General features: G+C 40.7%; 1 protein-coding gene across 2 annotated transcripts in view; it reads left to right on the top strand.

Annotated features, from left to right (window-relative positions):
- The window catches only part of CTCF (CCCTC-binding factor), a 43,629-nt gene extending 23,273 nt beyond the window's left edge, over nucleotides 1-20,356 (top strand). For both annotated transcript variants that reach the window (XM_056527284.1, XM_056527283.1), the window contains 10 exons: nucleotides 3,888-4,670; nucleotides 6,698-6,868; nucleotides 7,520-7,653; nucleotides 8,684-8,804; nucleotides 10,981-11,130; nucleotides 13,975-14,135; nucleotides 14,468-14,650; nucleotides 18,038-18,185; nucleotides 18,533-18,709; nucleotides 19,839-20,356. In XM_056527284.1, the coding sequence (XP_056383259.1) occupies nucleotides 3,908-4,670; nucleotides 6,698-6,868; nucleotides 7,520-7,653; nucleotides 8,684-8,804; nucleotides 10,981-11,130; nucleotides 13,975-14,135; nucleotides 14,468-14,650; nucleotides 18,038-18,185; nucleotides 18,533-18,709; nucleotides 19,839-20,023 (2,193 nt within the window). In that variant the 5' untranslated portion in view covers nucleotides 3,888-3,907 and the 3' untranslated portion in view covers nucleotides 20,024-20,356. The remainder of the gene's footprint in view (nucleotides 1-3,887; nucleotides 4,671-6,697; nucleotides 6,869-7,519; nucleotides 7,654-8,683; nucleotides 8,805-10,980; nucleotides 11,131-13,974; nucleotides 14,136-14,467; nucleotides 14,651-18,037; nucleotides 18,186-18,532; nucleotides 18,710-19,838) is intronic.
- Nucleotides 20,357-26,764: the final 6,408 nt, after the last annotated feature.

The following is a 26,764-nucleotide window of genomic DNA, read 5'->3' as shown; positions in this document are numbered from 1 at the left end:
AGTGTTTACAAACCAGTCTGCCTCCAGCTGTATCAAAACAACTCCCAGCATGCCTGGACAGACTTTGGGCATGCTTGGAGTTGTAGTTTTGCAACAGCTGGAGGCACACTGGCTGGGAAACACTATTCTAGCCTATTCAGCATACACATCGTGTTACACCAAACCAGTGTGCCTCCAGCTGTTGTAAACCTACAACTCCCAGAATTCCCTGCAGCCTTTGAGCATGCTGGGAGTTGTAGTTTTGCAACAGCTGGACGCACACTGCTTGGGAAACACTGGCCTAGCTTATTCAGTATATTACAAACAAAGTGCATTGTTTCCCAGCCAGGGTGTCTTCAGATGTATCAAAACTACAACTCCCAGCATGCCCAGACAGCTTTTGGCTGTCCGGGCATGCTGGTAGTAGTAGTTTTGCAACACCTTGAGGCACCCTGGTTGGGAAACACTGGTGTATGCCCTACAGAGGTGTGGTGAACTACAACCCCCAGGAGACTAGAGAGGCAGAATGCTGGTGTTATACCACAGACTGAAGACTCCTGAATGACACATGCTGGGAGTTGTAGTCCCTTTTGTGTGTATGCCAGTGTATCCCAACCAAGGCTGATTATATTAGTGTGCTGTGTATAAGGGGGCTGACCCGGGAAAATAGTAAAGTGGGTAAAGGGCGGAACAAACAAAAAAGGAGCCGCCCCAAACCAGCAAGGCATGTGGTATGCTGGGATTTGTAGTTTTCAGCACAGCAAGAAACAGGAAATAGAAGAAAAGATAGGTAAACAAAGTGGGGGATAAAAAGACAACAAAGAGCAGAAATAGAGTCGCCTAAACAACAAGAATAGGAATTAAACAAAACAAATGGGGTAAGTCACAAATGGAAAAACACGTTGACCACCGGAGTACCCCTTTAAACTTTCAGACTTTTTATCTTAGCTGAACAATTGTCAGCAGGGCTGCATGAATGATCGCTGAATTATTTGTGGGACTCTTTGGTGTTTAGCACTTTTTTGCAATAATACAAATCCATAAGGAAATTAATGCATTCTTACCGCGATTAGTATAGCAGTAAAATAGCACCATATTTTTCAGCACTTTAGTAATAACCTTGTAAAACTGCAGTGCATGAACAGCCTTACCTCTGTATAGTCTGCATTTGCTGTTGTGGCCTCCATAATTTGTGAAAGGCAATAACCCTGCACACTCTGGGAGTACACTGCACACTGCCAGGATGTGTGAATCAGCCTTGACACTGGGAAACAACATTGACACTGCGGCTCTCACAGTATGCTCTGCTAAATCTGGTTCTGTCCCGACTTTTACTAGTGAACTATCAGGAGCTGAGCAAGTCAAGCGCACACTGAAGACTGGCCTTTAAAACAGCAATTTTAATAATTAGTAGATTTATTACTGATTAGCACCCGCATGTCAGCTGATCTAGACTGTTCACTAGAAGGTTCTGTCTACACTTTCTGGGCTATTGGAACTGGTTACGACATTGTTTTATATATTGTTACATATACATATGGCTAATAATTGCTAACTGTTTGTATTTCCTTACCTGCGGGGATGTGTTTGTGTGCAGTGGTATTGGTGCACTGTGGCTACAGCTGGAAGGATTCCACGTATTGGACATTATGGTGTTGGAATGTGCAGTAGCTTGCCTTTGAAGAGCATGCTGCAAACAGCTTCATCTCCTATTTATGACTAAAGTGACCAGTGCCTTACAGCTTCCGTATGGTGGTGATGTTAAAGGGGTCTGTCCGCCGCTTCTAAAGTGAAACTGAAAGTGACCCGGCTGCTCAGTCGGGCTGTTCGGGACCGCCGCGGTGAAATCACGGCATCCCGAACAGCTGACCGGACACCGGGAGGGCCCTTACCTGCCTCCCCGGTGTCCGATCGGCGAATGACTGCTCCGTGCCTGAGATCCAGGCAGGAGCATTCAAGCGCCGATAACACTGATCACAGGCGTGTTAATACACGCCTGTGATCTGTGTAGAAGATCAGTGTGTGCAGTGTTATAGGTCCCTATGGGACCTATAACCCTGCAAAAAAAATGTAAAAAAAAAGTGTTAATAAAGGTCATTTAACCCCTTCCCTAATAAAAGTTTGAATCACCCCCCTTTTCCCATTAAAAAAATAAAACGGTGTAAAAAAAATAAACATATGTGGTATCGCCGCGTGCGTAAATGTCCGAACTATAAAAATATATCAATAATTAAGCCGTACGGTCAATGGCGTACGCGCAAAAAAATTCCAAAGTCCAAAAAAGCGTATTTTGGTCACTTTATATACTATTAAAAAATGAATAAAAAGTGATCAAAAAGTCCGATCAAAACAAAAATCATACCGATAAAAACTTCAGATCACGGCGCAAAAAATGAGTCCTCATACCGCCCCGTACGTGGAAAAATAAAAAAGTTATAGGGGTCAGAAGATGACCTTTTTAAACGTATAAATTTTCCTGCATGTAGTTATAATTTTTTCCAGAAGTGCGGCAAAATCAAACCTATATAAGTATGGTATCATTTTAACCGTATGGACCTACAGAATAATAATAAGGTGTAATTTTTACCGAAATATGCACTGCGTAGAAACGGAAGCCCCCAAAAGTTACAAAATGGCGTTTTTTTTCCGATTTTGTCGCTCAGTGATTTTTTTTTTCCGTTTCGCCGTGCATTCTTGGGTAAAATGACTAATGTCACTGCAAAGTAGAATTGGCGACGCAAAAATAAGACATAATATGGATTTTTAGGTGGAAAATTGAAAGGGTTATGATTTTTAAAATGTAAGGAGGAAAAAACGAAAGTGCAAAAACGGAAAAACCCTGAGTCCTTAAGGGGTTAAAGGCACTTTGCAGGAGCAGTTTCCCTTCAAGGGTTTTCAGTGTTAATTGAAAAATGTAACAACCTTCTAGGGCTGTAAAGCATATCTCCTTTCCACCCCAGTGTCTGCTTACTTTCCACAATAATACACTCTCCCTGGTCTGATGCTATGTTAAATTGGTTGATGTCTGTAAAGCTTATCTGTGGTCATCTCCAAAAATGTATATTTGCTATGACACTGATATATATGCTAGCATCCCATCATAAATATCCATACTTGCTTATCCTACAGTGCACACTACCTACTTTATCATGTAAGTTCCCAAAAACTACTGTATGTTCCAAATATAAGTGACTGACTGCTGGAAACACTTTCTACATGACAGGGCAGCATAACTAAAGGGACAGTTTACTTTTTAAACTGTGATTTTAGTTGATTATATTGTGTTCAGGTATCTTTCTGAACCTTAGAATTATATATATCTTCATTCCCATTCTTCACGAACATTTAATCTTAAAGCACCTGGCTGCCAATAAGCCATGTGTTGTCCTCATTTGCACTTAAAGTGTACCTGTCGTCAACAAAAACTTTTTATATAATACCATTATTTGTAATATACATTGGTTAAAACATTTTTATAATTGTTTTGGGTGAAAAAAATGCTTTCGCTGCAGCTATTGTATGTGGGTCCAAATACAGGAAGTGTGGGTGGGACAAGCAGGGCTCTGTGCAGGCTCCTGGTTTGTCGGTCATCCTGATGTGTGAGACGGGAGTTAGTCGGAGCCCTGCTTGTCCACCCACACTTCCTGTATTTGACTCCTCAGACACACAGACAATAGCTGTAGGGACAAAAATATACACATTTTTTTTACCACATTTTTATACATATAAAGGTATTATCTACATTATATTAAAAAAAAAATTTGACGGCAGTTGCACTTTAAGTATTTGGTCAGTATTTTGTAGTGAAAAGGAGAATAGAATTATAGCAATAAATGAGAGAGTCAGAAACAGATTAATAGTTATATTGCTTATATATTCTCTAACGTGCATTTTTCTTTTCAATTCAGTTTTTCTCTAGTTTGTAAAAATGGAAGGCGAGATGGCAGAAGCCATTGTTGAGGATTCTGAGTCCTTTATGAAAAGAAAAGAAACAAAGACTTATCAGAGACGAAGAGAGGGTGGTGCAGATGAAGATAGCTGTGTTATGGTTCAGAGTCAGACAGATGTGAATGACGTGTCCAGTGATGTTAATAGCAATGTTCAGATGGTTATGATGGAGCAGCTTGACTCTACAATTCTACAGATGAAAACTGAAGTCATGGAAGGTGTAGTTCCCCAAGAAGGTGACACTACAGTGGATGACACACAGATCATAACCTTACAAGTTGTAAATATGGAGGAACAGCCAATTAATTTAGGAGAACTGCAGCTTGTTCAGGTCCCTGTAGCTGTTCCGGTTTCTGCTACTTCTGTGGGTGAGCTTCACGCTGCCTATGAAAATGAGGTGGGCAAAGAAGGAGAGCCAATGATTTGTCACACACTGCCCCTTCCAGAGGGTTTTCAAGTTGTTAAGGTTGGAGCAAATGGTGAGGTGGAAACATTAGAACAAGCAGAGCTCCAATCACAAGAAGAATCAACATGGCAAAAAGATCCAGATTACGCACCACCTGTCAAAAAAACTAAGAAAACAAAGAAAAGTAAATTACGCTACACGGAAGAAGGGAAAGATGTTGATGTTTCAGTTTATGACTTTGAAGAAGAACAGCAGGAAGGACTGCTCTCAGAAGTCAATGCAGAAAAAGTAGTTGGGAATATGAAGCCCCCTAAGCCAACAAAAATTAAAAAGAAAGGTAAGCAATAATATCAAATGTTCTGTTAAATTTGTACGTACTGTATATGTGTGATATATAAAAACTTATTTTTTTTTGTTAAACTGCAGTACCCCATGCAATAGTGATGAATTGAACATATACCCACTTCACCACTGATTGCCTGCAGTAATGATGGTAGGGATGTCCCGATACAGATACTGGTATTGGTATCGGGGCTGATACTAGCCATTTGAATGGTATCGGGGACTCGTTTAATGTCCCCGATAACATGCCCGATACCTGGTGCCGCTCTGCTGCCCCATTCTCCTGTCCTTAGGTCCGCATCATAGTGTTCCATGGAGGATTATGTGGCATACACATCACTCTGCCTCCTCCCCTGCGCCCAGCGTAACACTACGCAGGAAGCAGAGTGACGTGTATGTCACATGTTCCTCCATAGAACGACATGATGTGGTCGAGAGAACAGGGCAGCAGAGCGGCAGCACCCGACAGAGGAGGTGAGCTGCCTTCAAGGAGGGGGCATCTTCTAATGTCTAAGCGGGGGGCCCTGCTGCGGTCTAATGGGGTGGGGGCCCTGCTGCGGTCTAATGGGGTGGGGGCCCTGCTGCGGTCTAATAGGGGGGGGGGGGGCCCTGCTGCGGTCTAATAGGGGGGGGGGGGGGGCCCTGCTGCGGTCTAAAAGGGGGGGGGCCCTGCTGCGGTCTAAAAGGGGGGGGGGCCCTGCTGCGGTCTAAAAGGGGGGTGGGGCCCTGCTGCGGTCTAAAAGGGGGGGGGCCCTGCTGCGGTCTAATAGGGGGGGGGGGGCCCTGCTGCTGTCTAATGGGGGGAGGGGGGCCCTGCTGCTGTCTAATGGGGGGAGGGGGGCCCTGCTGCTGTCTAATGGGGGGAGGGCCCTGCTGCTGTCTAAATAGGGGTGGGGGGCCCTGATGTTTAAATGGGGGCCCTGCTGCTGTTTAAATGGGGGCCCACTGTCTAAAGGGGGGCTGCTACTTATGTCTACAGGGGGGCTGCTGTCTACAAGGGGATACTACCTACTATTAAAGACAATTTTGCAGCAGAGTCACCTGCACTAACTTGAATTTATAGGTAGATGGTGCAGGTGACCCGGTTTCTACCGCTGCTCCCTGGTTGGACTTGATGGACGTATGTCTTTTTTCAACCATACTAACTATGTAACTATGTGGTCATCGGTGTCGCAGCCAATGCTCCCTGTTCTGTAGAAATGGAGAAGAGAGAAATCTTGGTTCACACTACAGCAGCCGCCTCCATTGTAAACAACAAGGACCCACATATCATACGGTAAACAGCGCCAGAAACCGGGTCACCCTGGTGTCAGATTCCCTTTAAAATATAAGTACTCGTACTTGGTATTGGCGAGTACTAGAATTAAAGTATCGGTACTCGTACTCTGTCTTAAAAAATGGTATCGGGACATCCCTAGTATATGGGCAGCAACGTAAACTAGACTACGAGGAGAACTGGAGTGTTGCTTTTCTAACCAGTTGGGGATTACATTGAGTTTACTTTTGTTACTTTCTCTGGCCACATTTTTGAGTTGGTCGGAAAAGCTTTCTAAGCTGAACTAACTGTTAATGGTTGCTTAGTAGAGAAAAACAAAGTAAGCGGTTCCTCTAAATGGGTTATCTAGCGCGAGGGTTTATTTTTCAGGACATCCACAAATACAGCATTCACCTGCACTTACAAGCTGTGGCTCCAGTCCCTGGCTCCGCCCCTCTTGCGCTCAGAAATTGTGACGACCACGCCAGGCCCAAATAATGCTGAGTTCAATGCTGAACCCCCATAGAGAGTAGCATGTGTGGGGAAAGCTTGCGCTGGATGGAGATAGCTGTTAGCTGGGAAATTATGCTCTTAATGTGTCATGTCAGATTCACTTTAAAACATTCTGTGTAGATGATTTCTAAAGTTAGCATCGACCAGTGTTATGTAACGGTTATATGTAGTGCCTATAAAGTTTTGGTTTAAAATGATTTTTAAAATATTTTTTTGTCCCCCCCCTCTTTTTTCTTTTCTTTTTTTTTTTTTAGGTGTGAAGAAGACTTTCCAGTGTGAACTTTGTAGTTATACTTGTCCTAGGCGTTCTAATCTTGATCGTCATATGAAGAGTCACACTGATGAACGGCCTCACAAATGCCACCTCTGTGGCCGAGCGTTTAGAACAGTTACCTTGCTTAGGAACCATCTCAATACTCATACAGGTTAGCTTTAATCCTGTAAATAAGTGTGTATTTCTCTTTTTATCGGTTTACTTTTTTGACTACATGAAGCTAAATTACTTAAAGGATGTTCCCATCTCCACTAATGTTAAATTTGTAGGGCATGTCAAGCTAAACATTGTTGCCGCTACATTAATGTAAGCACACTTGCCTTGTTTGATGGCTCATTACTATAGGCTAATAACCACTACTCTAAAAAAGATATATCATGATGACAACCGCTTCTAAAGGTAGTTTTGGAATAAAATTAAATAACAAAATGAAATGTGTCAATATCTTTCAAGGGCTATTCTGCAGTTTTAAAAGAGAGCTGCAGGTACGTTATACATAAAACAACAAAATCACATCAATGCTTATGAAGAAATATAAAATCCCATCCCTTCCCCAATATCGCGTCACACCCCTACCCTTCAATTCCCTGGTTGATCTTGATGGACATATGTCTTTTTTCAACCGTACTAACTATGTAACTATGTAGCTGTAATCCCACACCCTGAAAATGTATATTTAAAATGTGTGTGTTCTAAATGGAAATGCTTTTTCTCTTTGATTATATTGCAGTAAAAAATGTATCTCATTGTTTATATTTTCTCCTGTACATGCTTTTCATGTAGTTTATCTTCTCATTTATAGGTACTAGGCCTCATAAGTGCCCAGACTGTGACATGGCCTTTGTGACTAGTGGTGAATTAGTCAGACATCGACGTTACAAACATACTCATGAGAAACCTTTTAAATGTTCAATGTGTGATTATGCTAGTGTTGAGGTAAGTGCAACTGGTACTTTAGTGTGTGTTTTTAAACTTTTTTTCTTTCCTTTTGTTATGTGTATATGTATATATATATTATATTATGTGTGTGTATATGTATATATATATATTATATTATGTGTGTGTGTGTATATGTATATATATATTATATTATATGTGTGTATATGTATATATAGAGATATATAATTTTTTTATTTTTTTCACAATAGCAACCAATGATGTGTGTTAAGTGTGCTTTCTTTAAAGGAGATGTCCAGTGTGGACTTTTTCTATTCCATCCTGCCCGAGCTGCAAAAAGAGAAAACAAACTTTCACTTGCCTTCCTACGTTCCCCCGGAGCTCCGCAACAGCTGGTCGGTCGGCCAGGCTGTCTGCTTCCTACTTCCCTTAGGCTGAAACGCCGTGTGACGTACCGGGCTAAGGGAAGTAGGAAGCAGACAGCCTGGCCGACAGATCAGCTGTTGCGGAGCTTCGGGGAAACGTAGGAAGGGAAGCGAAAGTTTATTTTTTTTTTTCCTCTTTGCAGCCCGAGCAGGATGGAATAGGAATAGTCCGCACCGGACATCTCCTTTTTAAAGCCTACCTGGTCAATTTTCTGAAAGATGCATCACTGTGCACAAATTTGTTTGAATTTCATTGCCTACATTTCTGAATGGGGTGCCGTTGCCTGCTGTTTTTGTTTTTTTGCAGTAGGAGACAGTTTCCTGCTGTCTCCACAGCACCAGTTTCTAGCATGGGTCTCACCCTAGAGACAAGTGCTGTGGGGTCAGAGCAGGGAGAGCAGTGCTCAGCACAGGGATTTACTCTCCAAACTTTAAATTCAATTGTATGATTGAAGCAGATAAGCATTTTTTATGCAGCCTTTTGTGATTTTAAAATCCAGGTTTGGAATGTGAAAGTTATAAAGCTTTCTTTATACTTTTCCCACTCACTCTGACCTACTCCTGAGCTTACGGCACACACTCTCTTGTGTGTGGATAAGACTTTATGAATATTATTGAAGTTGAGTTGTTTTTGTTTTTATTAGGTAAGCAAGTTGAAGAGACATATCCGTTCTCATACAGGAGAGCGTCCTTTTCAATGCAGTTTGTGCAGTTATGCCAGTAGAGACACCTACAAACTGAAGCGACATATGAGAACTCATTCAGGTAAACCACCCCCCTTCCTCTATTAAACACACAACTTGTCTCTTAGAAACTAATGTGGTTTTAATTTTGGTGAAGCATCTTTTCAGCATGCTGCTCACAAGATTGTGTTTTATAGCAAGGGTACTGGGCAAAAGTGGTCCACTGGGAGGCTTTCATTTACATTTAATAGCCATGCCATCAGCCCCTTAACCCGTCCTAATGTATATCCAGAAAAAAAGGACAGCGCTCCATAGTGCAATAAAAACCAAGATAAGCCGGCAAGTAAATAGTGTTATCCCACTTACCACTATGGGTTGTTCAACCCATATACAACAATGGTAAAGGTGAGTAAGGTAAACCAAAAATGGGATCTGCAGCTTTCCTATCCTGGAAGCTAAAAGCAGACACGAGAAGCAGACTTCATAAAAGTAGACAGGAATTCACCGGCACTAATCGGAACCACCAGGTACAGTAAAAGAGTAATTTCATAGAACCATTATGCAGTGTCTTTCACTGCGCAATGACAGGCACCTATGAAGCTGCCAATGGGCATTGAAACACGTTGTGTGATGGTCCAGTAAAGCTACTCTTACTGTACGCGTTGGTTCTGATCAGCGCCAGTGAATTCCTGTCTACTTTTTATGAAGTGTGTTTCTTATGTCTTCTGATAACCTATATCCATCATATAGGCACAGGAGATTTATCAAGTGTGTAGAGGAAGAATGGTGTGATTTTCATTTTGCAGAGGTCCTTTTTTTTTTAAAAAAAAAAAAAAAAAAAAGCTATTTCATTGGTTTTTATGGGCAACTGCTCTACTTTTTCTTTACACAGGTTTTGATGAATCACCCCCGCAAGGGTGTATATAGCCGATTCTAGAGCTGAGCCCTGCCTGTGCCTGGTTGGCATTCACAATCAGTTGGCACAGAGCAAGCAACGATTCCATCTATTTATGTATATGCCTCTGTCAATGCATGGTCAGCACATGAGCCTGCCATATATGCCGTGGTCATTTGTGGCTTGCAGAGCTCCATCTGCATCCCATTAACCCCTTAAGGACCCAGCCAATTTTCACTGTAGGACACGGCCATTTTTTGCACATCTGACCACTGTCACTTTAAACATTAATAACTCTGGGATGCTTTTACCTTTCATTCTGATTCAGATTGTTTTTTCGTGACATATTATTCTTTATGTTAGTGGTAAAATTTTGTCGAAATTGCATAATTTCTTGGTGAAAAATTCCAAAATTTTATGAAAAAATTAAAATTTTTGCATTTTTATAACTTTGAAGCTCTCTGCTTATAAGAAGAATGAATATTCCCAAAAAATTATATATTTATTCACATATACAACATGTCTACTTTATGAATGCAACATAAAGCTGACATGTTTTTACTTTTGGAAGACATCAGAGGGCTTCAAAGTATAGCAGCAATTTTCCAATTTTTCACAAAATTTTCAAAATCGAAATTTTTCAGGGACCAGATCAGTTTTGAAGTGGATTTGAGGGGCCTTATTAGAAATACCCCACAAATGACCCCATTATAAAAACTACACCCCTCAAAGTATTCAAGATATTCAAAAGGTTTGTTAACCCTTTAGGTGCTCCACAGGAAATGAAGATTTTGAATTTTCTCCAAAAATTTGGGCGTTTGCACGGGATGCCTGCTGAATGATTTCAGCAGGCATCCCGGTCCGATCCGCGCCCGGCGGGGATCGGAATTGTCCATGACGTACGCGTACGTCATAGGTCCTTTAAGTACCAGGGTGTCATGACGTACGCATACGTCAAGGGTCCTTAAGGGGTTAATTGCAATGCTGAATTTAAAAAAATATGTGCGCTTCTGTATGATCTGGCATGATGACTACTCGATCCTAGCATGCTATGTGAATGAAGCGCACTGTTCGAGTAAACAGTGAAGGTTTGAACACCCAGACCTGACCGATCAAAACTTTTGAACTTTTAAAGTTTTTAAATGGCAGTAACCATTTTATTATAGTGCTTTTTATCCTGCAAAGCTGATTTGTTAACTGCTGCTTGAAGAAGTTAGAACAAGTATGATGTAGACTATTAATCATTTGTGTGGGTAGATTCCACAACTTTGTCAAGGGGGATGTTACTAGTGTGTCATTGGTTTAAAAATGTGGTGATGGCCCTTTAAGTATAGTGACTATTTTTTTTCCTATTGTTTTCTAGGTGAAAAGCCATATGAATGCTATATTTGCCATGCACGTTTTACCCAAAGCGGTACAATGAAAATGCATATTCTGCAGAAGCATACTGAGAATGTTGCTAAATTTCACTGTCCACATTGTGATACGGTTATTGCAAGAAAAAGTGATTTGGGTGAGTTTAAATGCTTGAAAACCTGGTGGGTTTTTCAAAAACTGGATTTTTCCCGCTGACTATATACAATGAAAAGTGACACAATTCAAATGTTATTCACAAATAGTTTTTATTACTTTCATTGTTCATGAGGTTGAAAACATTTTTTATAAAGTCCACCCTACTGGCGGAGATTAAGGGTACTCCAGTGGAAAACAAATCAGTTAAACTGGTGCCAGAAAGTTGACAGATTTCTAAAATGATTTCTATATAAAATCTTAATCCTTCCAGTACTCATTAGCTGCTGTATGCTCCAGAGGAAGTTGTATAGTTCTTTCTGTCTGACCAAAGTGCTTTCTACGGACACCTGTCTGTGTCAGGAAATGTCCAGAGTAGGAGCAAATCCCCATAGCAAACCTCTCCTGCTCTGGACAGTTCCTGATGTGGACAGAGGTGTCAGCAGAGAGCACTGTGGTCAGACAAAAGAACTATACAACTTTCTCTTTAGCGCACAAACTAAAATAAGAACTGGAAGGATTGAGATTTTTAAATAGGAGTCATTTACAAATGTGTGTTAACTTTTTTCCACCAGATGATTAGAATTTTGTTTCCCCCCCCACTGGAGTACCCCTTGGATCAAAACCTGTGGAGAACAAATTTTTAGTTCCCTCCATAATATACCGTATTTATCGGCGTATAACACGCACTTTTTAGGCTAAAATTTTTTTAGCCTAAAGTCTGTGTGCGTGTTATAAGCCGATACACCCCCAGGAAAGGCAGGGGGAGAGAGGCCGTCGCTGCTCGCTTCTCTCCCCCTGCCTTTCCTGGGGTCTAAAGCGCTGCTGTCGGCCCTTCTCACCCCCTGGTTATCGGCGCCGCTGCCCGTTCTGTCCCCCTGACTATCGGTGCCGGCGCCGACAGCCAGGGGGAGAGAAGGGGCAGCGGCACCCATTGCCGGCGCCGCTGCCCCGTTGCCTCCCCCCATCCCCGGTGGCATAATTACCTGAGTCCGGTCCGCGCTGCTCCAGGCCTCCGTTGTGCGTCCCCAGCGTCGTTGCTATGCACGGCGCGGCGCTCTGACGTAATGCGCCGCGCCGTTCAGCGCATAGCAATGACGCCGGGGACGCACGACGGAGGCCTGGAGCAGCGCCGATAACCAGGGGGTGAAAAGGGCCGACAGCAGCGCTCTAGACCCCAGGAAAGGCAGGGGGAGAGAAGCGGGCAGCGACGGCCTCTCTCCCCCTGCCTTTCCTGGGGGTATATCGGGGTATACACACGCACCCTCATTTTTTCATGGATATTTGGGTAAAAACTTTTTTTTACCCAAATATCCTTGGTAAAATGAGGGTGCGTGTTATAGGCCGGTGCGTGGTATACCCCGATAAATACGGTAGTTGCATCTTTTGAAGGTTATAACATTGTGTTCTATTATTCATGGTCTGCATCAGACCACCTGGCTTTTTTTTTTCATATTACAAATCAATCTGACGCTTACATCGTAATAGTATCATGGAGAATATAGACATATTGAAGGATTTAACATAAATTAGCCAAACCTGTATCCGTTTTCATTCTGTGTATTCATCTTTAGTGACGACATGGACGTGATCAGCTCTTAACAGTCTTTGTTCTTCGTCATTATATGATTTTATTTACTGTTGTATGGATCCATTTAATTGCAAAGTCCATGGATACAAGTTATTCAACAACATCCAAATAAAGTCAGTATAGCTGCAAGGATAGATAGTATCTATTAGATACTGATATAACAACTGATCTGATCAATCCTTAGCATCTTATGAAAAAGTCCCTCCAACTATGAAGAAAATCGGCCAATTCCTCTGGCATTTTCTAATTTATTAGATAATGCCGCCAACCCATGGATGGCCTTCATTATACTATCATCTGTATTATTGGGGATAAATATGCAATGTCCTTTTTTTGGACTATCATGTCTAAGGCCGTTCTAATTTGCCATTCTATTAATGAAGTGGGGGTCCAGTTGCTTAGCCATTCCTTTTACTGCATATCTAGTATAGTTTACAAATCTGTTGATTATAATAGGTATGATATTTAGTCACTCATTTGTAGGCATTGTCGACCATAAGAAGAAAACAGACTTGAACACAGCAGCTGTCTGGCTTTCATACCTTGTACTGATCTAGCAAGACCCCTAGGAACCCTGATAGTATCATTGTAGACATGGGAATCAAAAGACCCTGTAGGAGAGGTGTCACTTTCCTTACTGACAAGGACCTTAACCTCAGACCCTTGGACAATAGGTGGAAAGACCATAAGAGTTGTATCAATGCACAATCACCATGTGTTTTTACTTACATTTTTTTAACATAAATATTGTGGCACAAAACAAGCCTTTATGGCGTAGGTGGGAAATTGAAAGACTTCTGGCTGTTAAAAGGCGAGGGGGGGGAAAAGGAAAAATTCAATGAAGAAAATGGCGTTCATTAAGAGGTTGACACTGTGGAAAATTTGCGGAATGTCTGCCCGTAAAACAGACGGACATTCCGCAAATTTGCATGTTCTGTCAATGTTAGGCCTCCTTGGAAATGCGCTGTCTACGCAGATGGCAATGCATTTCTGTGCCGATTCCGTGTGAAAAAAATGTTAATTCTTTCAGCAGACATGGGAATTTCCGCAGTGGAAGCATCTGCCATGGAAATGTTGCTATGTGTGTGGTGCAGCAGTATCTCTTAGAAAATAGGACTCAGCAGAATTTTTCTGCCGGATTTCGCACAAAAGTGACATGTGAACATGGCTTAACTCTCTCTTACCTGATCACTATAAAGGATGTGAAGATGTTTAATGTTTCTTTTTTTTTTTATTCTTTTTTTTATATACTTTAAGGCGTTCATCTACGTAAACAGCATTCTTTCATTGAGCAAGGCAAGAAGTGCCGCTATTGTGATACAGTCTTCCATGAGCGTTATGCCCTCATTCAGCACCAGAAATCTCACAAAAATGAAAAAAGATTCAAATGTGACCAGTGTGAATATGCATGCAGACAGGTAACTTAAGTAACATTTAAAGAAAAAAAAAAAATCTTATTCAGTGGGGAAACCAGCCTAAATACTTAGCAAGTAGAATGGTTTGTTAGTTTCTTTCTAGATTAAACTATAGGTTGATAAAGATTTATTTTATATATTTTTTTTTATTTTACTGCTCCATGGCTTAGCTATTGCTCTTATTTAATGTCAAGGTTACTAGTGCACAGTTCCCTGTGGAAAGGACCCTGTAATTGACAGCCACCCTTCTGCACTAGTGTGTTCAGCTTTAATCATCTGACCTTAGAGCACTGTATGGTCTGAATGCATGTTAACTTTCTTAATTATTTCATCAGGAACGTCATATGATAATGCACAAACGTACCCATACTGGTGAGAAACCATATGCATGTAGCCATTGTGACAAAACATTCCGTCAGAAGCAGCTTTTGGACATGCATTTCAAGAGATACCATGATCCTAGCTTTGTACCTGCTGCATTTGTGTGTTCGAAGTGTGGAAAAACCTTTACACGCAGGGTAATATACATTTATTTATTTATTTTTTACTGGTTTTTAACATTTTGTCTACAATAAATGTTAGCTATGCATCATCAAGGTTGCTCTTAAGGGCTCAGTATTTCCTCTCCATTTCAGGGGGGAAGGACCAAATGTGGACTGTTTGCCAGTAGTACTCGCATAGTTACTTTCCCTTTAGCTGCCTGGCTAATCACAGCACCTACTCTGCTATAATATTCTGCAGGTTGTCACTGTCCTAGGGCTGGTTTACACAGTATGCTACCATAGAAGGCATGTATGGGGAGAGGGGGTTACTGACGCATTAGCTTTATTATGCTATTTGAGCAAAAATAAAAAGTAAAAGCCACACAAGAAATTGGGTTACGCTGTGCAATGAACTGCTGCTGGTGAAATAAGATTAAGGACTTGGTTTACCTTTCAAGGAGCGTAGATGCTCTGGATGATGGAGACAGGCTTACACACTGCAGATGCATAGCTCTGGCTTTCTCTTCCTGCATATAACCTTTTTGGCAAGGCTTAGCTAGTGCTATGAAGCACATGAAGGGAAATTGTTTGAAACAGTGACCATTTAAAGGTATTTCCTAGATATTTTTAAGGGGTACTCCAGCTTATATTTTTTCCCTCTGAATAAACCTGGGCTCTTGCAATTTAATAATTTTTCCTACCTCTCGCTGCTCCCCCTGTGCTGCTGGTTTCACGGTCACGTCCTTTGTTGCAATCTTCTTCCTGCTTCTGGGGTTCAACACTAAACACAGCAGCTCAACTAATCGCCGGCTGCTGCGATGCCCTGCCTCAGCCAGTGATGGGTGGTGATAAGTGTGACCTATTGGGTTGTAAAGCACATCTTTAAATGCTGTTAACAAACCAGAGCAGAATCTCCCCATAACACGGGGGCAATATGGCTGCTCCCATGTTATGTACAAAAAATTTCATAAAATTTGCTATCTCGAAGTAAAAACAGATTAAAAGGAATATGTTTCAGTTTACCTTTTTATCTGGTTATAATATGTATATATGTGTGTATGTAAATTATAATCCTATACCCCAGTTGTCAAAAGCAGGAGGGAGATTTGAAGGGATGGAATAGGCTAAAGCAAGAATTTAACCTTTTCAAGTAACAGTTTGTTTGAATGTGTTCAACTTATCCATGGCTTCTTCTCAAAATAGGATTTATAAACAAATTTGAGAGGATTGTTAGAAAGGCTAGTGAAAGCGGGAGAGGGGTGACTAGAAACATTTGAGTCTCACAAGTCTTGAAATTGCAGCTTGAAATTCAAAGGTATAGTTATTTGTAGCTGGTTACTGAAGAGATGTATAGAGATTAGTGGACCAGAGTTTATTGTAATGGTAAATACTTTTCCCCTTAGGCAAAACATTAGTTAATCCAGTTTTGTATAGTACACGGACTGTACTATCCCCAAGTATTTATGCAAAGAAATATGTAAATATAGTCCCTGAAATTGCCACAGATGTGGCTAATCTGGAACAGATTTCCTTAACCTAATCTCGGAGTGTGTTAGCACCCAGGTGTACTTGAGGGTAGCCTACAAAAGGGTAAATAGCAGGTTGAATGTACAAGTTCTATATTCTCCTAGTACTTTGGGAAGAAGTTTTAATAAGAATCCATTAAAGGAAAAAGCAAAAAATTACAGGGTTACTGTTTTATGTGAGATTGCTAAATTTATTTATTTTTTTACGCAAATTGTTGACTTAAAGGGTATCTTTTAGGGATGTCCTGATACCAATACTGGTATCTGTATCGGGGCCGATACTAGCCATTTGCATGGTATCGGGGACTCTAATGTCCCCGATACCATGCCTGGTACCTGCTGCCCCGTTCTCCCATCCTCCGCTCCGTATCATGTCGTCCTATGGAGGAGCATGTGACGCACACTTCACTCCTCCTCCTCCCCTGCGCACAGCGTAACTTCACAGAGGAAGCAGAGTGACGTATATGTCACATGCTCCACCATAGGATGACATGATATGGACTGGAGGACGGGAGAACGGGGCAGTGGAGCTGCAGCACCCGACAGAGGACAGCCGCAGGTGAGCTGTCTGCAAGGAGGGGGCTGCTACTAATGTCTAAGGGGGGGGGGGCCCGGCTGCTGTCTAAAGGGGGGGTGGTGGCTCTGCTGCTGTCTAAAGGGGGCCCTGCTGCTGTTTAAATTGGGGCTCACTTTCTAAAGGGGGGCTGTGGTCTACAGGGGGGCTGCTACTTATGTCTACAAGGGGGTGGGCCTGCAGTCTACAGGGGAGGGAGGGGGTTGCTGTCTACAGGGGGGGCTGCTACTAATGACTGCCGGGGGGCTGCTGCTAATGTCTGCAAGAGGATACTACCTACTTGAATTTATGGGTAGTGCAGGTGACCTGGTTTCTACCGCTGCTCACCATGTGTACAAAGTTATCACCACCAATGCAAATTCCCTGTTCTGTCCAATGGAGAAGAGAGAAATCTTGGCTCATACTACAGCAGCCGCCTACATTGTACACAACAAGGAACCTACATATCAGCACAGTAAACAGCGCCAGAAACCGGGTCACCCTGCTATCAGATTCCCTTTAAAATATAAGTACTTGTACTTGGTATCGGCGAATACTAGAATTAAAGTATCGGTACTCGTACTCTGTCTTAAAAAAGATCGTATTGGGACATCCCTAGTACCTTTCATGAAAAATACTCATGATATATAGTAGATTAATGTATGCAAAATAACTTTCTAATAGCATGAGCATGTTATAAAAAAAAATCTGCTTCTTTCTATTTAATTTTCTACTTTGAAAAAATGACCACTAGGGGTCTCCCTACCAGTCCTTTTTTTTTTTCAGTCCAGTTTTTTTTTTTTTTTTATAGATTTCAGACTCATGCTGGAGTCCTAAATCTCAGACTGCTGCTGGGACACAGACAAGCTCAACACTGCTCCCTGGCACTGAGCAGTGTTGAGCTTGTCTGTGTCCCGGCTGCAGTCTGAGATTTAGGACTCCAGCATGAGTCTGAAATCTATAAAAAAAAATTAAAAAAACTGGACTGAAAAAAAAGGACTGGTAGGGAGACCCCTAGTGGTCATTTTTTTCAAAGTAGAAAATTAAATAGAAAGAAGCAGATTTTTTTTTAGAACATGCTATTAGAAAGTTATTTTGCATACACTAATCTATAATATATCAAATGTTTTTTTCATGAAAGGTACCCTTTAATTTAATATTTGGATTATAGCTGTATTTGTTTTGTTTTTCCTCTCCCTTCTTGCAGTTCATGGAGTGTGTGAGATGGTAGAAGAGACATGCTTATTATGTTAATTATGATGCTTTTAATGTAATTTTGTAGCGAAGATAAATTAAAATACTTTGCTGTAGATGTTATAGGTATATGTAAATTTGTCTCTGCAGAATACAATGTCAAGACATGCAGATAATTGTACTGGACCTGATGGTACAGATGGAGAAAATGGAGGGGATGGTGAAGCCGTGCATAAAAAAGGGAAACGTGGACGTAAGAGAAAGATGCGCTCCAAAAAGGAAGGTTCAACTGATAGTGGTAAGGATATACAATTTAGACTTGACATTTAAACCTATAGCTAGGTTAATTGAATTATGGTTTTATAAAGTCATTGCCATTTATCTTGTCATAATAACAGGTCAGTAGTGGTGTCTGGGTAAACTGACCTGAAGTATTCCTGTCATAAAAAAAAAAAAAAAAAAAAAAAAGAAAACACTTATCACGGACGTGCCAAATGTTTTGATTAGTCAGTATCTCAGTGGCAAGACCCCCACCAAGCAGCAGATTGAGCTGGGAGAAGCACTCGCTTCTCTCCCTGGCTTGCAGTGATCTCCCAGGAGTTATTTGTTCTTGGTGCTTAACGTTTTATGATTTTGCAATTTTAGAGGATAATGCAGATCCAGATTTGGATGATGATGAGGAGGAGGAAGAGGAGGATGAACTCCCGGTTGAGATCGTAGCTGAACATGAGCATGAACAGGAACAGCCACTATCTCCACTAGGCGCTCCAGCAAAGAAACGAAGAGGAAGGCCTCCAGGAAAAACTAATCAGCCAAAACAATGTAGGTCAAAAACTTGAGATTTTGCTTTGCGCCGTAAGGCCCCTTTCACAATGCCGGTATGCCCTGTCAAATTCGGCCGTCAAACTTTTATTTATTTATTTATTTTTAAATCAATTGCTGCCAGAAAGTTTAACAGATTTGTAAATTGAAAAATCTTAATCTCTCCAGTACTTATCAGCTGCTGTATGCTCCAGGAGAATTTCTTTTCTTTTTGCAGTTCTTTTGTGTCGGACCACAGTGCGCTCTGCTGACACCTCTGTCTGTCAGGAATTGTCCAGAGCAGGAGCAAATCCCCATAGCAAACCTCTCCTGCTCTGGACAGTTTTTGACATTGACAGAGCTGTCAGCAGAGAGCACGGTGGTCAGAAATAAAAAATTCAAAAAGAAACGAACTTCCTCTAGTATACAGCAGCTAAGTACTGGAAGGATTAAGATTTTAAAATGAAAGTAATTTACAAAACTGTTTAACTTTCTGCCACCTGTTGATTTAACAAAAATGTAAGGGACTTCAAAGCATATTGGCGTTTTAGCTCTCTGCAGTGTTTGGAAGACCCATAGACAGTCAGGCTATGTTCACAAAATCTCTGTGCGAACATTGCCTCTGAATGCGGAGCGCTAGCATAATGTGCCAGCACTAGGACCACTTGGGAATGCGCAGTCTCCTAGATGGCAATGCATTCTGTGCGGAGTCTACAGAGAAAATGTCTATTCTTTCAGTGCACACAACTTCCACGCAAGAGGTTTCCTACGTGGGAAATTCTGTGAACAGCGCAGCAGAATCACTTTGAATTCAATGGAATTTAGCTGCTGTAGAATCTCCGTACAGAACTCCACAGAGAAATTCTGCTGTGTGAACATAGCCTGAGTGGAACTGTCACTGAGCATGTTCCCTACCGCTACATTCATTTGTGGGGAATTTTACATCTTTTCCCGTGATCGGTGGGGCAGTCAACCAAACTTTTAATTCGTATTACACCTTTAATACAGATGGTGACAAGGGACATTATAAAGGGCTCTTCAGCATAACTGACTGTATGTAACCTTCATAGGATTCACTTTCATAGCAACAACTTTGCTGGGCTTAATAGCCTTTTGAACACTTAATACTTAATAAAATATTTTGTTGCAGCTGCTGCTGTTATTCATGTGGAAGATCAAAGCACAGAAGAAATTGAAAATATCATAGTACAAGTGAAGAAAGAAACAGATATGGAAGCGGAAGTAGTAGGCGCTCCACCAGCTGCTCCTACAGTTGAAGCTCCAAATGGAGATTTCAGCACTCCAGAGATGATCTTTAGCCTGATGGACCGGTGATGACTGAAAGATTATTGCCTTCTAATTGAACTGGCCCGGGCTGTGTTTAAATGGCTCACCTTTATTTTATGGGAAATGTTTTATTTTATTTTTTTGGTTAATTTTGCTTTCAGTAAATTTTAAGGACTTTTACTAAACCCTAAAGGGGAAAAGTGATAATGCACATTGGCTAACGGAGGATGTGATCTTCAAAATCTGAATACGTGAAATCATGGACTAAGAAGATGTATGTAGTGTTGGCATTTTAGAGATTTCACTAAAGGAAAAGTGACTACTTTCATAGTTGCTTATTTTTTTATGAATTGACATTGAGATCTCAAGAAAGGCTCTTTTCCAAATGAAAAAAAAAACTGGATGGCTTGTTTTAGCAAATCCTTTCAATTTTTTAAAAGTAATAGGCATATGTAAAAAAAAAGTCAAATGGACTGGCTAATGTGTCAGCATAAATTTGTTGTTTGCTTTAGGGAACCTTGAATTCTGTTTGCAGTAGAGAAAAATGAATTCTGGTAAGGCCTACATTTTTATTGTTAAAAGTTGTGGCTTAAAATTGTTCCCAGAAGTACAACTGATTGCAAAACACAGATGGCCATCTTTAGTACATATAAATATATATATATAGCATGCTTTAAATGTTTATTTTGAATTTCTTTTCCAGGCGATGGCTTTGTTGTGCAACACTTGATTCTGTAAATAACTTTTTTTACATTTAATCTTTTTCTATTAAGAAGTTTAAATAACTGTGGAAAGATGTAGTCAGATTAATTTTAATTGCTGACATGGGAAGAATAAATATACATGAACGTTTTTGAATAATTACATTTGCAAATCTGAACCTGTACCCTCAAATGCTAAATGTTGTTGATTGCGTGTGGGTTTTTCCCTTCCATACTGTTCTTGACCATAAGTTAAATGATGTATGGTATACATTTTGACACAAATTTCTTTTAGACTACTCTTTATATATGTTACCTTCACATAGGAGTCATGCCTAATATATTAAATCATGTCAAAAGAATTTCCATTCCTTTTTTGCCTGTAACTTAATTTTTTCACTTTTTATGTATGGCATTTCAATAGCTATCAGTTAGATTTTGAAAAGTCAAATTTTTTATTTTTTTTTCCTGGATTTTCTTAATTATTTTATAACCACCTGTCCTGTGATAGTTTCATTATTTTAAGAGGCCAACATTGATTCATTGTTAAAATATTGTGATGGGCAAAACAAGTAGGATTTTTCAAATGCGAATGTACTACTGTACAGCTAATAAAAAAAATGTAGGATTATTTTTGTCATGGTTTCTTTATAACTATTTTTTTCACTACACAAGCAAGCTAGAGCAGCATAACCGTAGAATGTCCAAGGTAGTGCGGGTGCTTGATAAAGACTGTGCAGACAGTCAAAACATGGCATCGCTTAACATTGCTTCACTTGAAGTGCTGTGGGATATATTTATTGTCCTATTTTTTTTTTTTTTTTCATGGCTCTGTGAAAATTTACCCTGTCATACAGAGTAAACTCGGATTTGATTAAAAGCATCTTTAAGGTGCCTATGGTATTGTGCTTTAACAGGGTTTGATGTGTCAAGAACCTAAAAGTCCCAAAAATGGCTCCTCAAAATAAGTAGAAAAGGGGTCTAAAAAGACAGAAGACCAAATATGTAAACCTACAATACGCGACAAAAGAGCGTAAACCTTGTGCCCCAATAATGAAGTACAAACAGTATATATATATATATAATATATATATATATATATATATATATATATATATATATATATATATATATATATATATATATATATATATATATATATATATATATATATATATATATATATATATATATATATATATAATATATGGGGTGTGAATCGCCAAGAATTTTTCGATTCGAATCGCGATACCAGTGTGGCGATTCGATATATCGCGATACCGTCTAGGTGACGATACATCGCGATATATCGCCCACCTGGGAGCATTCATAGATCCCAATAGACGCCGCTGTCAGCTTTGACAGCGGCGATCTAGTACTCCGGTGCTGCAAAATAAAAGAAAACACACTTTCTCTTACCTGCCAACGAGCCCCCGGAGCTCCGGTACAGGTGTTCGGTCCCCGGGCTGTATTCTTCTTACTTCCTGTTAGTCCGGCGCGTCACATGGAGCTTCAGCCTATCACCAGCGGAGGCGGGACATCGCTGCGGCTGGTGATAGGCTGAAGCTCCATGTGACGTGCCGGACTAACAGGAAGTAAGAAGAATACAGCCCGGGGACCCAACACCTGTACCGGAGCTCCGCGGGCTCGTTGGCAGGTAAGATAAAGTGCGTTTTATTAAAAATTCCACATCCCTAAAAGAATCGATTCAAAAATATTTTGAATCGATTCTGTATCGGCAAATGAAAAATCGCGATTATCGCGAGAATCGATTTTTTCTTACATCCCTACTATATATATATATATATATATATATATATATATATATATATATATATATATATATATATATATATATATATATATATATATATATATATATATATATATATATATATATATATATATATATATATATATATATATATATATATATATATATATATATATATATATATATATATTTAAATATATTAATATAATATAATATAATATATTAATATAATATAATATATTAATATAATATAATATAATATATTAATATAATATAATATAATATATTAATATAATATAATATAATATATTAATATAATATAATATAATATATTAATATAATATAATATAATATATTAATATAATATAATATAATATAATATATTAATATAATATAATATAATATATTAATATAATATATTAATATAATATAATATAATATAATATATTAATATAATATAATATAATATAATATATTAATATAATATAATATATTAATATAATATATTAATATAATATATTAATATAATATATTAATATAATATATTAATATATTAATATAATATATTAATATAATATAATATAATATATTAATATAATATATTAATATAATATAATATAATATATTAATATAATATAATATAATATATTAATATAATATAATATATTAATATAATATAATATAATATATTAATATAATATAATATAATATATTAATATAATATAATATAATATATTAATATAATATAATATAATATATTAATATAATATAATATAATATATTAATATAATATAATATAATATACATTTTATTAGGTACCAAAACATAAATTAAAAAATATATAATATAAAATAGGAACAGGAAAATTCGTGCACAATCAATATAAATCCATGGATATAAGTTAATATAAAAAATTCATCTCAATTTACAACATGTAATAATTGATAAAAATAAAAGCAGGATAAAAAAGTATATAAAGGGAGAGTTGGGTCCGGTAGATAGATTAAAATGTATATATACATTTTAATCTACCGGACCCAACTCTCCTTTTATATACTTTTTTTATCCTGCTTTTATTTTTATCAATTACTACATGTTGTAAATTGAGATGAATTTTTTATATTAACTTATATCCATGGATTTATATTGATTGTGCATGAATTTTCCTGTTCCTATTTTATATTATATATTTTTTAATTTATGTTTTGGTACCTAATAAAATTTATATATATATTTTTATACTGTTTGTACTTCATTATTGGGGCACAAGGTTTACGCTCTTTTGTCGCGTATTGTAGGTTTACAGGGTTTAATGTGTAACAAACAGTATACATATATAAATCGCCTATCTGAAAGGAGTTGTGTTGATGTGCTGCACTTACAATGGAACCTGCATGGCTGCTAACTTTTCTGCCTGTTTTGACCAAATGACCAAGGGCTGTTTCTCTATCGGCTCCATTGGGGGACACAGACTGTGGGTATATGCTGCTGTCTCTAGGAGGCTTGACACTATGGCAGCAAGAAAGTCGGCTCCTCCCAGCAGGGTATTTCCGCCCACAGGCACTAGAGATGAGCGAACTTGCATTAAATTCAATTCGTCACGAACTTCTCGGCTCGGCAGTTGATGACTTTTCCTGCATAAATTAGTTCAGCTTTCAGGTGCTCCCATGGGCTGGAAAAGGTGGATACAGTCCTAGGAGACTCTTTCCTAGGACTGTGTCCACGTTTTCCAGCCCACCGGAGCACCGGAAAGCTGAACTAATTTATGCAGGAAAAGTCAGCAACCGCCGAGCCGAGAAGTTTGTGACGAATCGAATTTACTGTAAGTTCGTTAATCTCTAACAGGCACCTGACGTAATCAGTTTTAGCTTAGTGTCTTAAGGAGGTAGACATGGTCTGGAGTGCTCCCCAGACCAGGTCTCATATTTTTTCTTTTTAAGTTTAGGGACGTGTTAGATTTTTTATTCCCTTTAATTTACTGTTTTCAGGTGGGGACTCGGGAACTACGGTTCACTGTTTCCCCATTGCGAGAGGTGGCAGGCATCTTGGATGTACTGTTAACCCCCTCTCGCCAACGGTCAGCGCCTGGGGTTGTACCTCATGGGTCCGGGTCCCCCTACCTCCCTGTTAGCCTCACTTTGAGCTTGGCTCGCTGCAGGTGACCATGCTGGCTGAAGACTTCATAGGAAGACTTCATGAGGCAAGTTCTTCTGACTGAGGTGAGTATTTTTCCCCTTTTTTCCCTCACAGGAGCGGACTTTCAACCTCTGGAGACCCCTAGTTTCTGGCCCACTCTTATATATGTGGGCTGTTGGGGCTGGCCAGGAGGGATTCCCTCCTTGCCTTTACAGGGGAATTTTTATTAAATCTGGGGCTGAGCAGTGTGTCTGATGTTTCACTGGCTGCCGACATTAAGCCTCGCCCGCTCCCTCCCCTTCCCTGCAGGCGCATATGCTTTCGCATATGTGCTCGCGGCTGGGAGCGGGCGCCATTAAGGTCGGGGCGTTACTTCATCTCTGCAGCGCGGCTGCCGGCAGTAAGTCCCGCCCGCTCCCTCCCTTTCCCAGCAGGCGCATATGAGGGCCGGGAGCGGCCGTCTTTTAAGGACCGGGCTGTACTTATTTTCATTTCGGCAGTGCGGCTGCCGACAGTAAGTCCTGCCATTAAGATCGGGGCTATATTTTACTTCGGCGGCCAGGTGCGCGTTGACTCCACCCACCCAGAGCCGCCGAAGCCTGCATAAGGGCGCGATCTAAGCCCCAATCAGCGCTGTGCGCGTGCATAGGGGTTTTTGGTTGCAGGGCAATCACAGTGCCCTTGGGTTTAGCATGGCCCCCTCTGACTATTGGTTCAGAGGTTTTCTCATCTCAGCCACAGTTCTCATGGATCACAGCTGCCTTAGGGAACAAAGGTTGTTACGGTCCGGCTGATGAACCACTTGTTCGGCCTACACCACTGCTCCACAGACCCCCCTGCTATTTCTACCCAGGTTGCTCTTCCAGATCCGGTGGATTCGGCTGCCCCTTCAGCCTAGGTTCCCTCCCTCTCCCAGTCTGTGTCCGACTTGGCTCAGGTCTCCCGGTATGTGGTGACTGCCTTGGAGAGGCCCTCCCTACATCGGCCCTCCGGAGGGTCCCGTTTTTCCCCCTATACTGACATTCTTGCAGCGTCATAGGGGTGTTTCATCTCGCTCATCTCCCGAGTCTTTGGGCAGGCACAGGCGCGCCCCTCTCAGGCATCGCCTGCTGCTCCCACTGGTAGCAAGGGCCGCCTCACACGTTCACATTTTCCTGGAGAACTTGTGGATGAAGTTTCCGCACGGATGTCGTTCATGATGCACTCATTAGTTTCGGCCATAAGAGACACCTCCCATCTAGAGGACCCAGGAACTTCGGACGTGGCTCCCACAGTTCCCTTTCATCGTGCCCAACCCCTTCCAGGGCTGTTTTACCTCATTCTCCTGGAGAACTTGTGGATGAGGTTTCTGATTTGGCCTCAGACTCTGAGGACCGCACGGATATGCCTGATGTGGTGTACTCATTGGTTTCGACCATTAGAGACACCTCCCATCTAAAGAACCCAGGAACTTCGGACGTGGCTCCAGAAGTCTCCTTTTTTTTTTTTTGTGCCCGTCCGGCACCCAAGACTTTCAGCTCTCATGCTGAATTTGACGCCCTGCTGGAATCCACCTGGTGGCACCCTGACAAGAAGGTTCAAGCGTGATATCCCTTCACCAAAGACCTCTTTGCTCGGTGGTCCTCCTCTCCAACTGTGGATCCACCGGTCTTCCGCCTTCTAAGGAGACTACCCTGCCGTTGGCTGGTGCGGCTGCCTTCAAGGATCCAGCGGACAAGACAGTGGAGACTTTGGCTCAATTTGCTTTTGGGACAGCAAGTTCCTCATTAGCTCTCCAATTCTCCTTAGCTGGAGATTTTCTGTGTTCTGCTTTCATGCGCGGCCGCTGTGCTGCCTCTGCCACAGGTTACCTGGTAGCCCTCCGTCTATCCATGTCTTAAAGCCTGGAAAGCGGTCACTGCCTTCAAGAAGTGAGGCAATGGGCAGAAAGAGCTCCTTATTGCCTCTGGATAAGGCTCGCAGAACCACTTTCTATCGGAAGTCCTCCTCCTTCTGGTACCAACAAGGGTCCAGCCAGGCGCCTTTACGGGAAGAGGTCTCCTTCTTTCCGGACCAGTCTCTCCCAGAGGTCTGCTAACCGTTACAGCAGTTTTGCTGCCCCATCAGGCACCCGTAGGCCTACCTCGGCCTGAAGGGTCGCCCCCCCACCCGCCAACTTTTCTCGGATGGTGGGTCGCC

This window comes from Hyla sarda, chromosome 6 (genome assembly GCF_029499605.1).
Source record: "Hyla sarda isolate aHylSar1 chromosome 6, aHylSar1.hap1, whole genome shotgun sequence".
Lineage (NCBI taxonomy): Eukaryota > Metazoa > Chordata > Amphibia > Anura > Hylidae > Hyla > Hyla sarda.
Note: the sequence above shows the minus strand (reverse complement) of the source record. Positions and strands in the feature narration are given on the sequence as shown.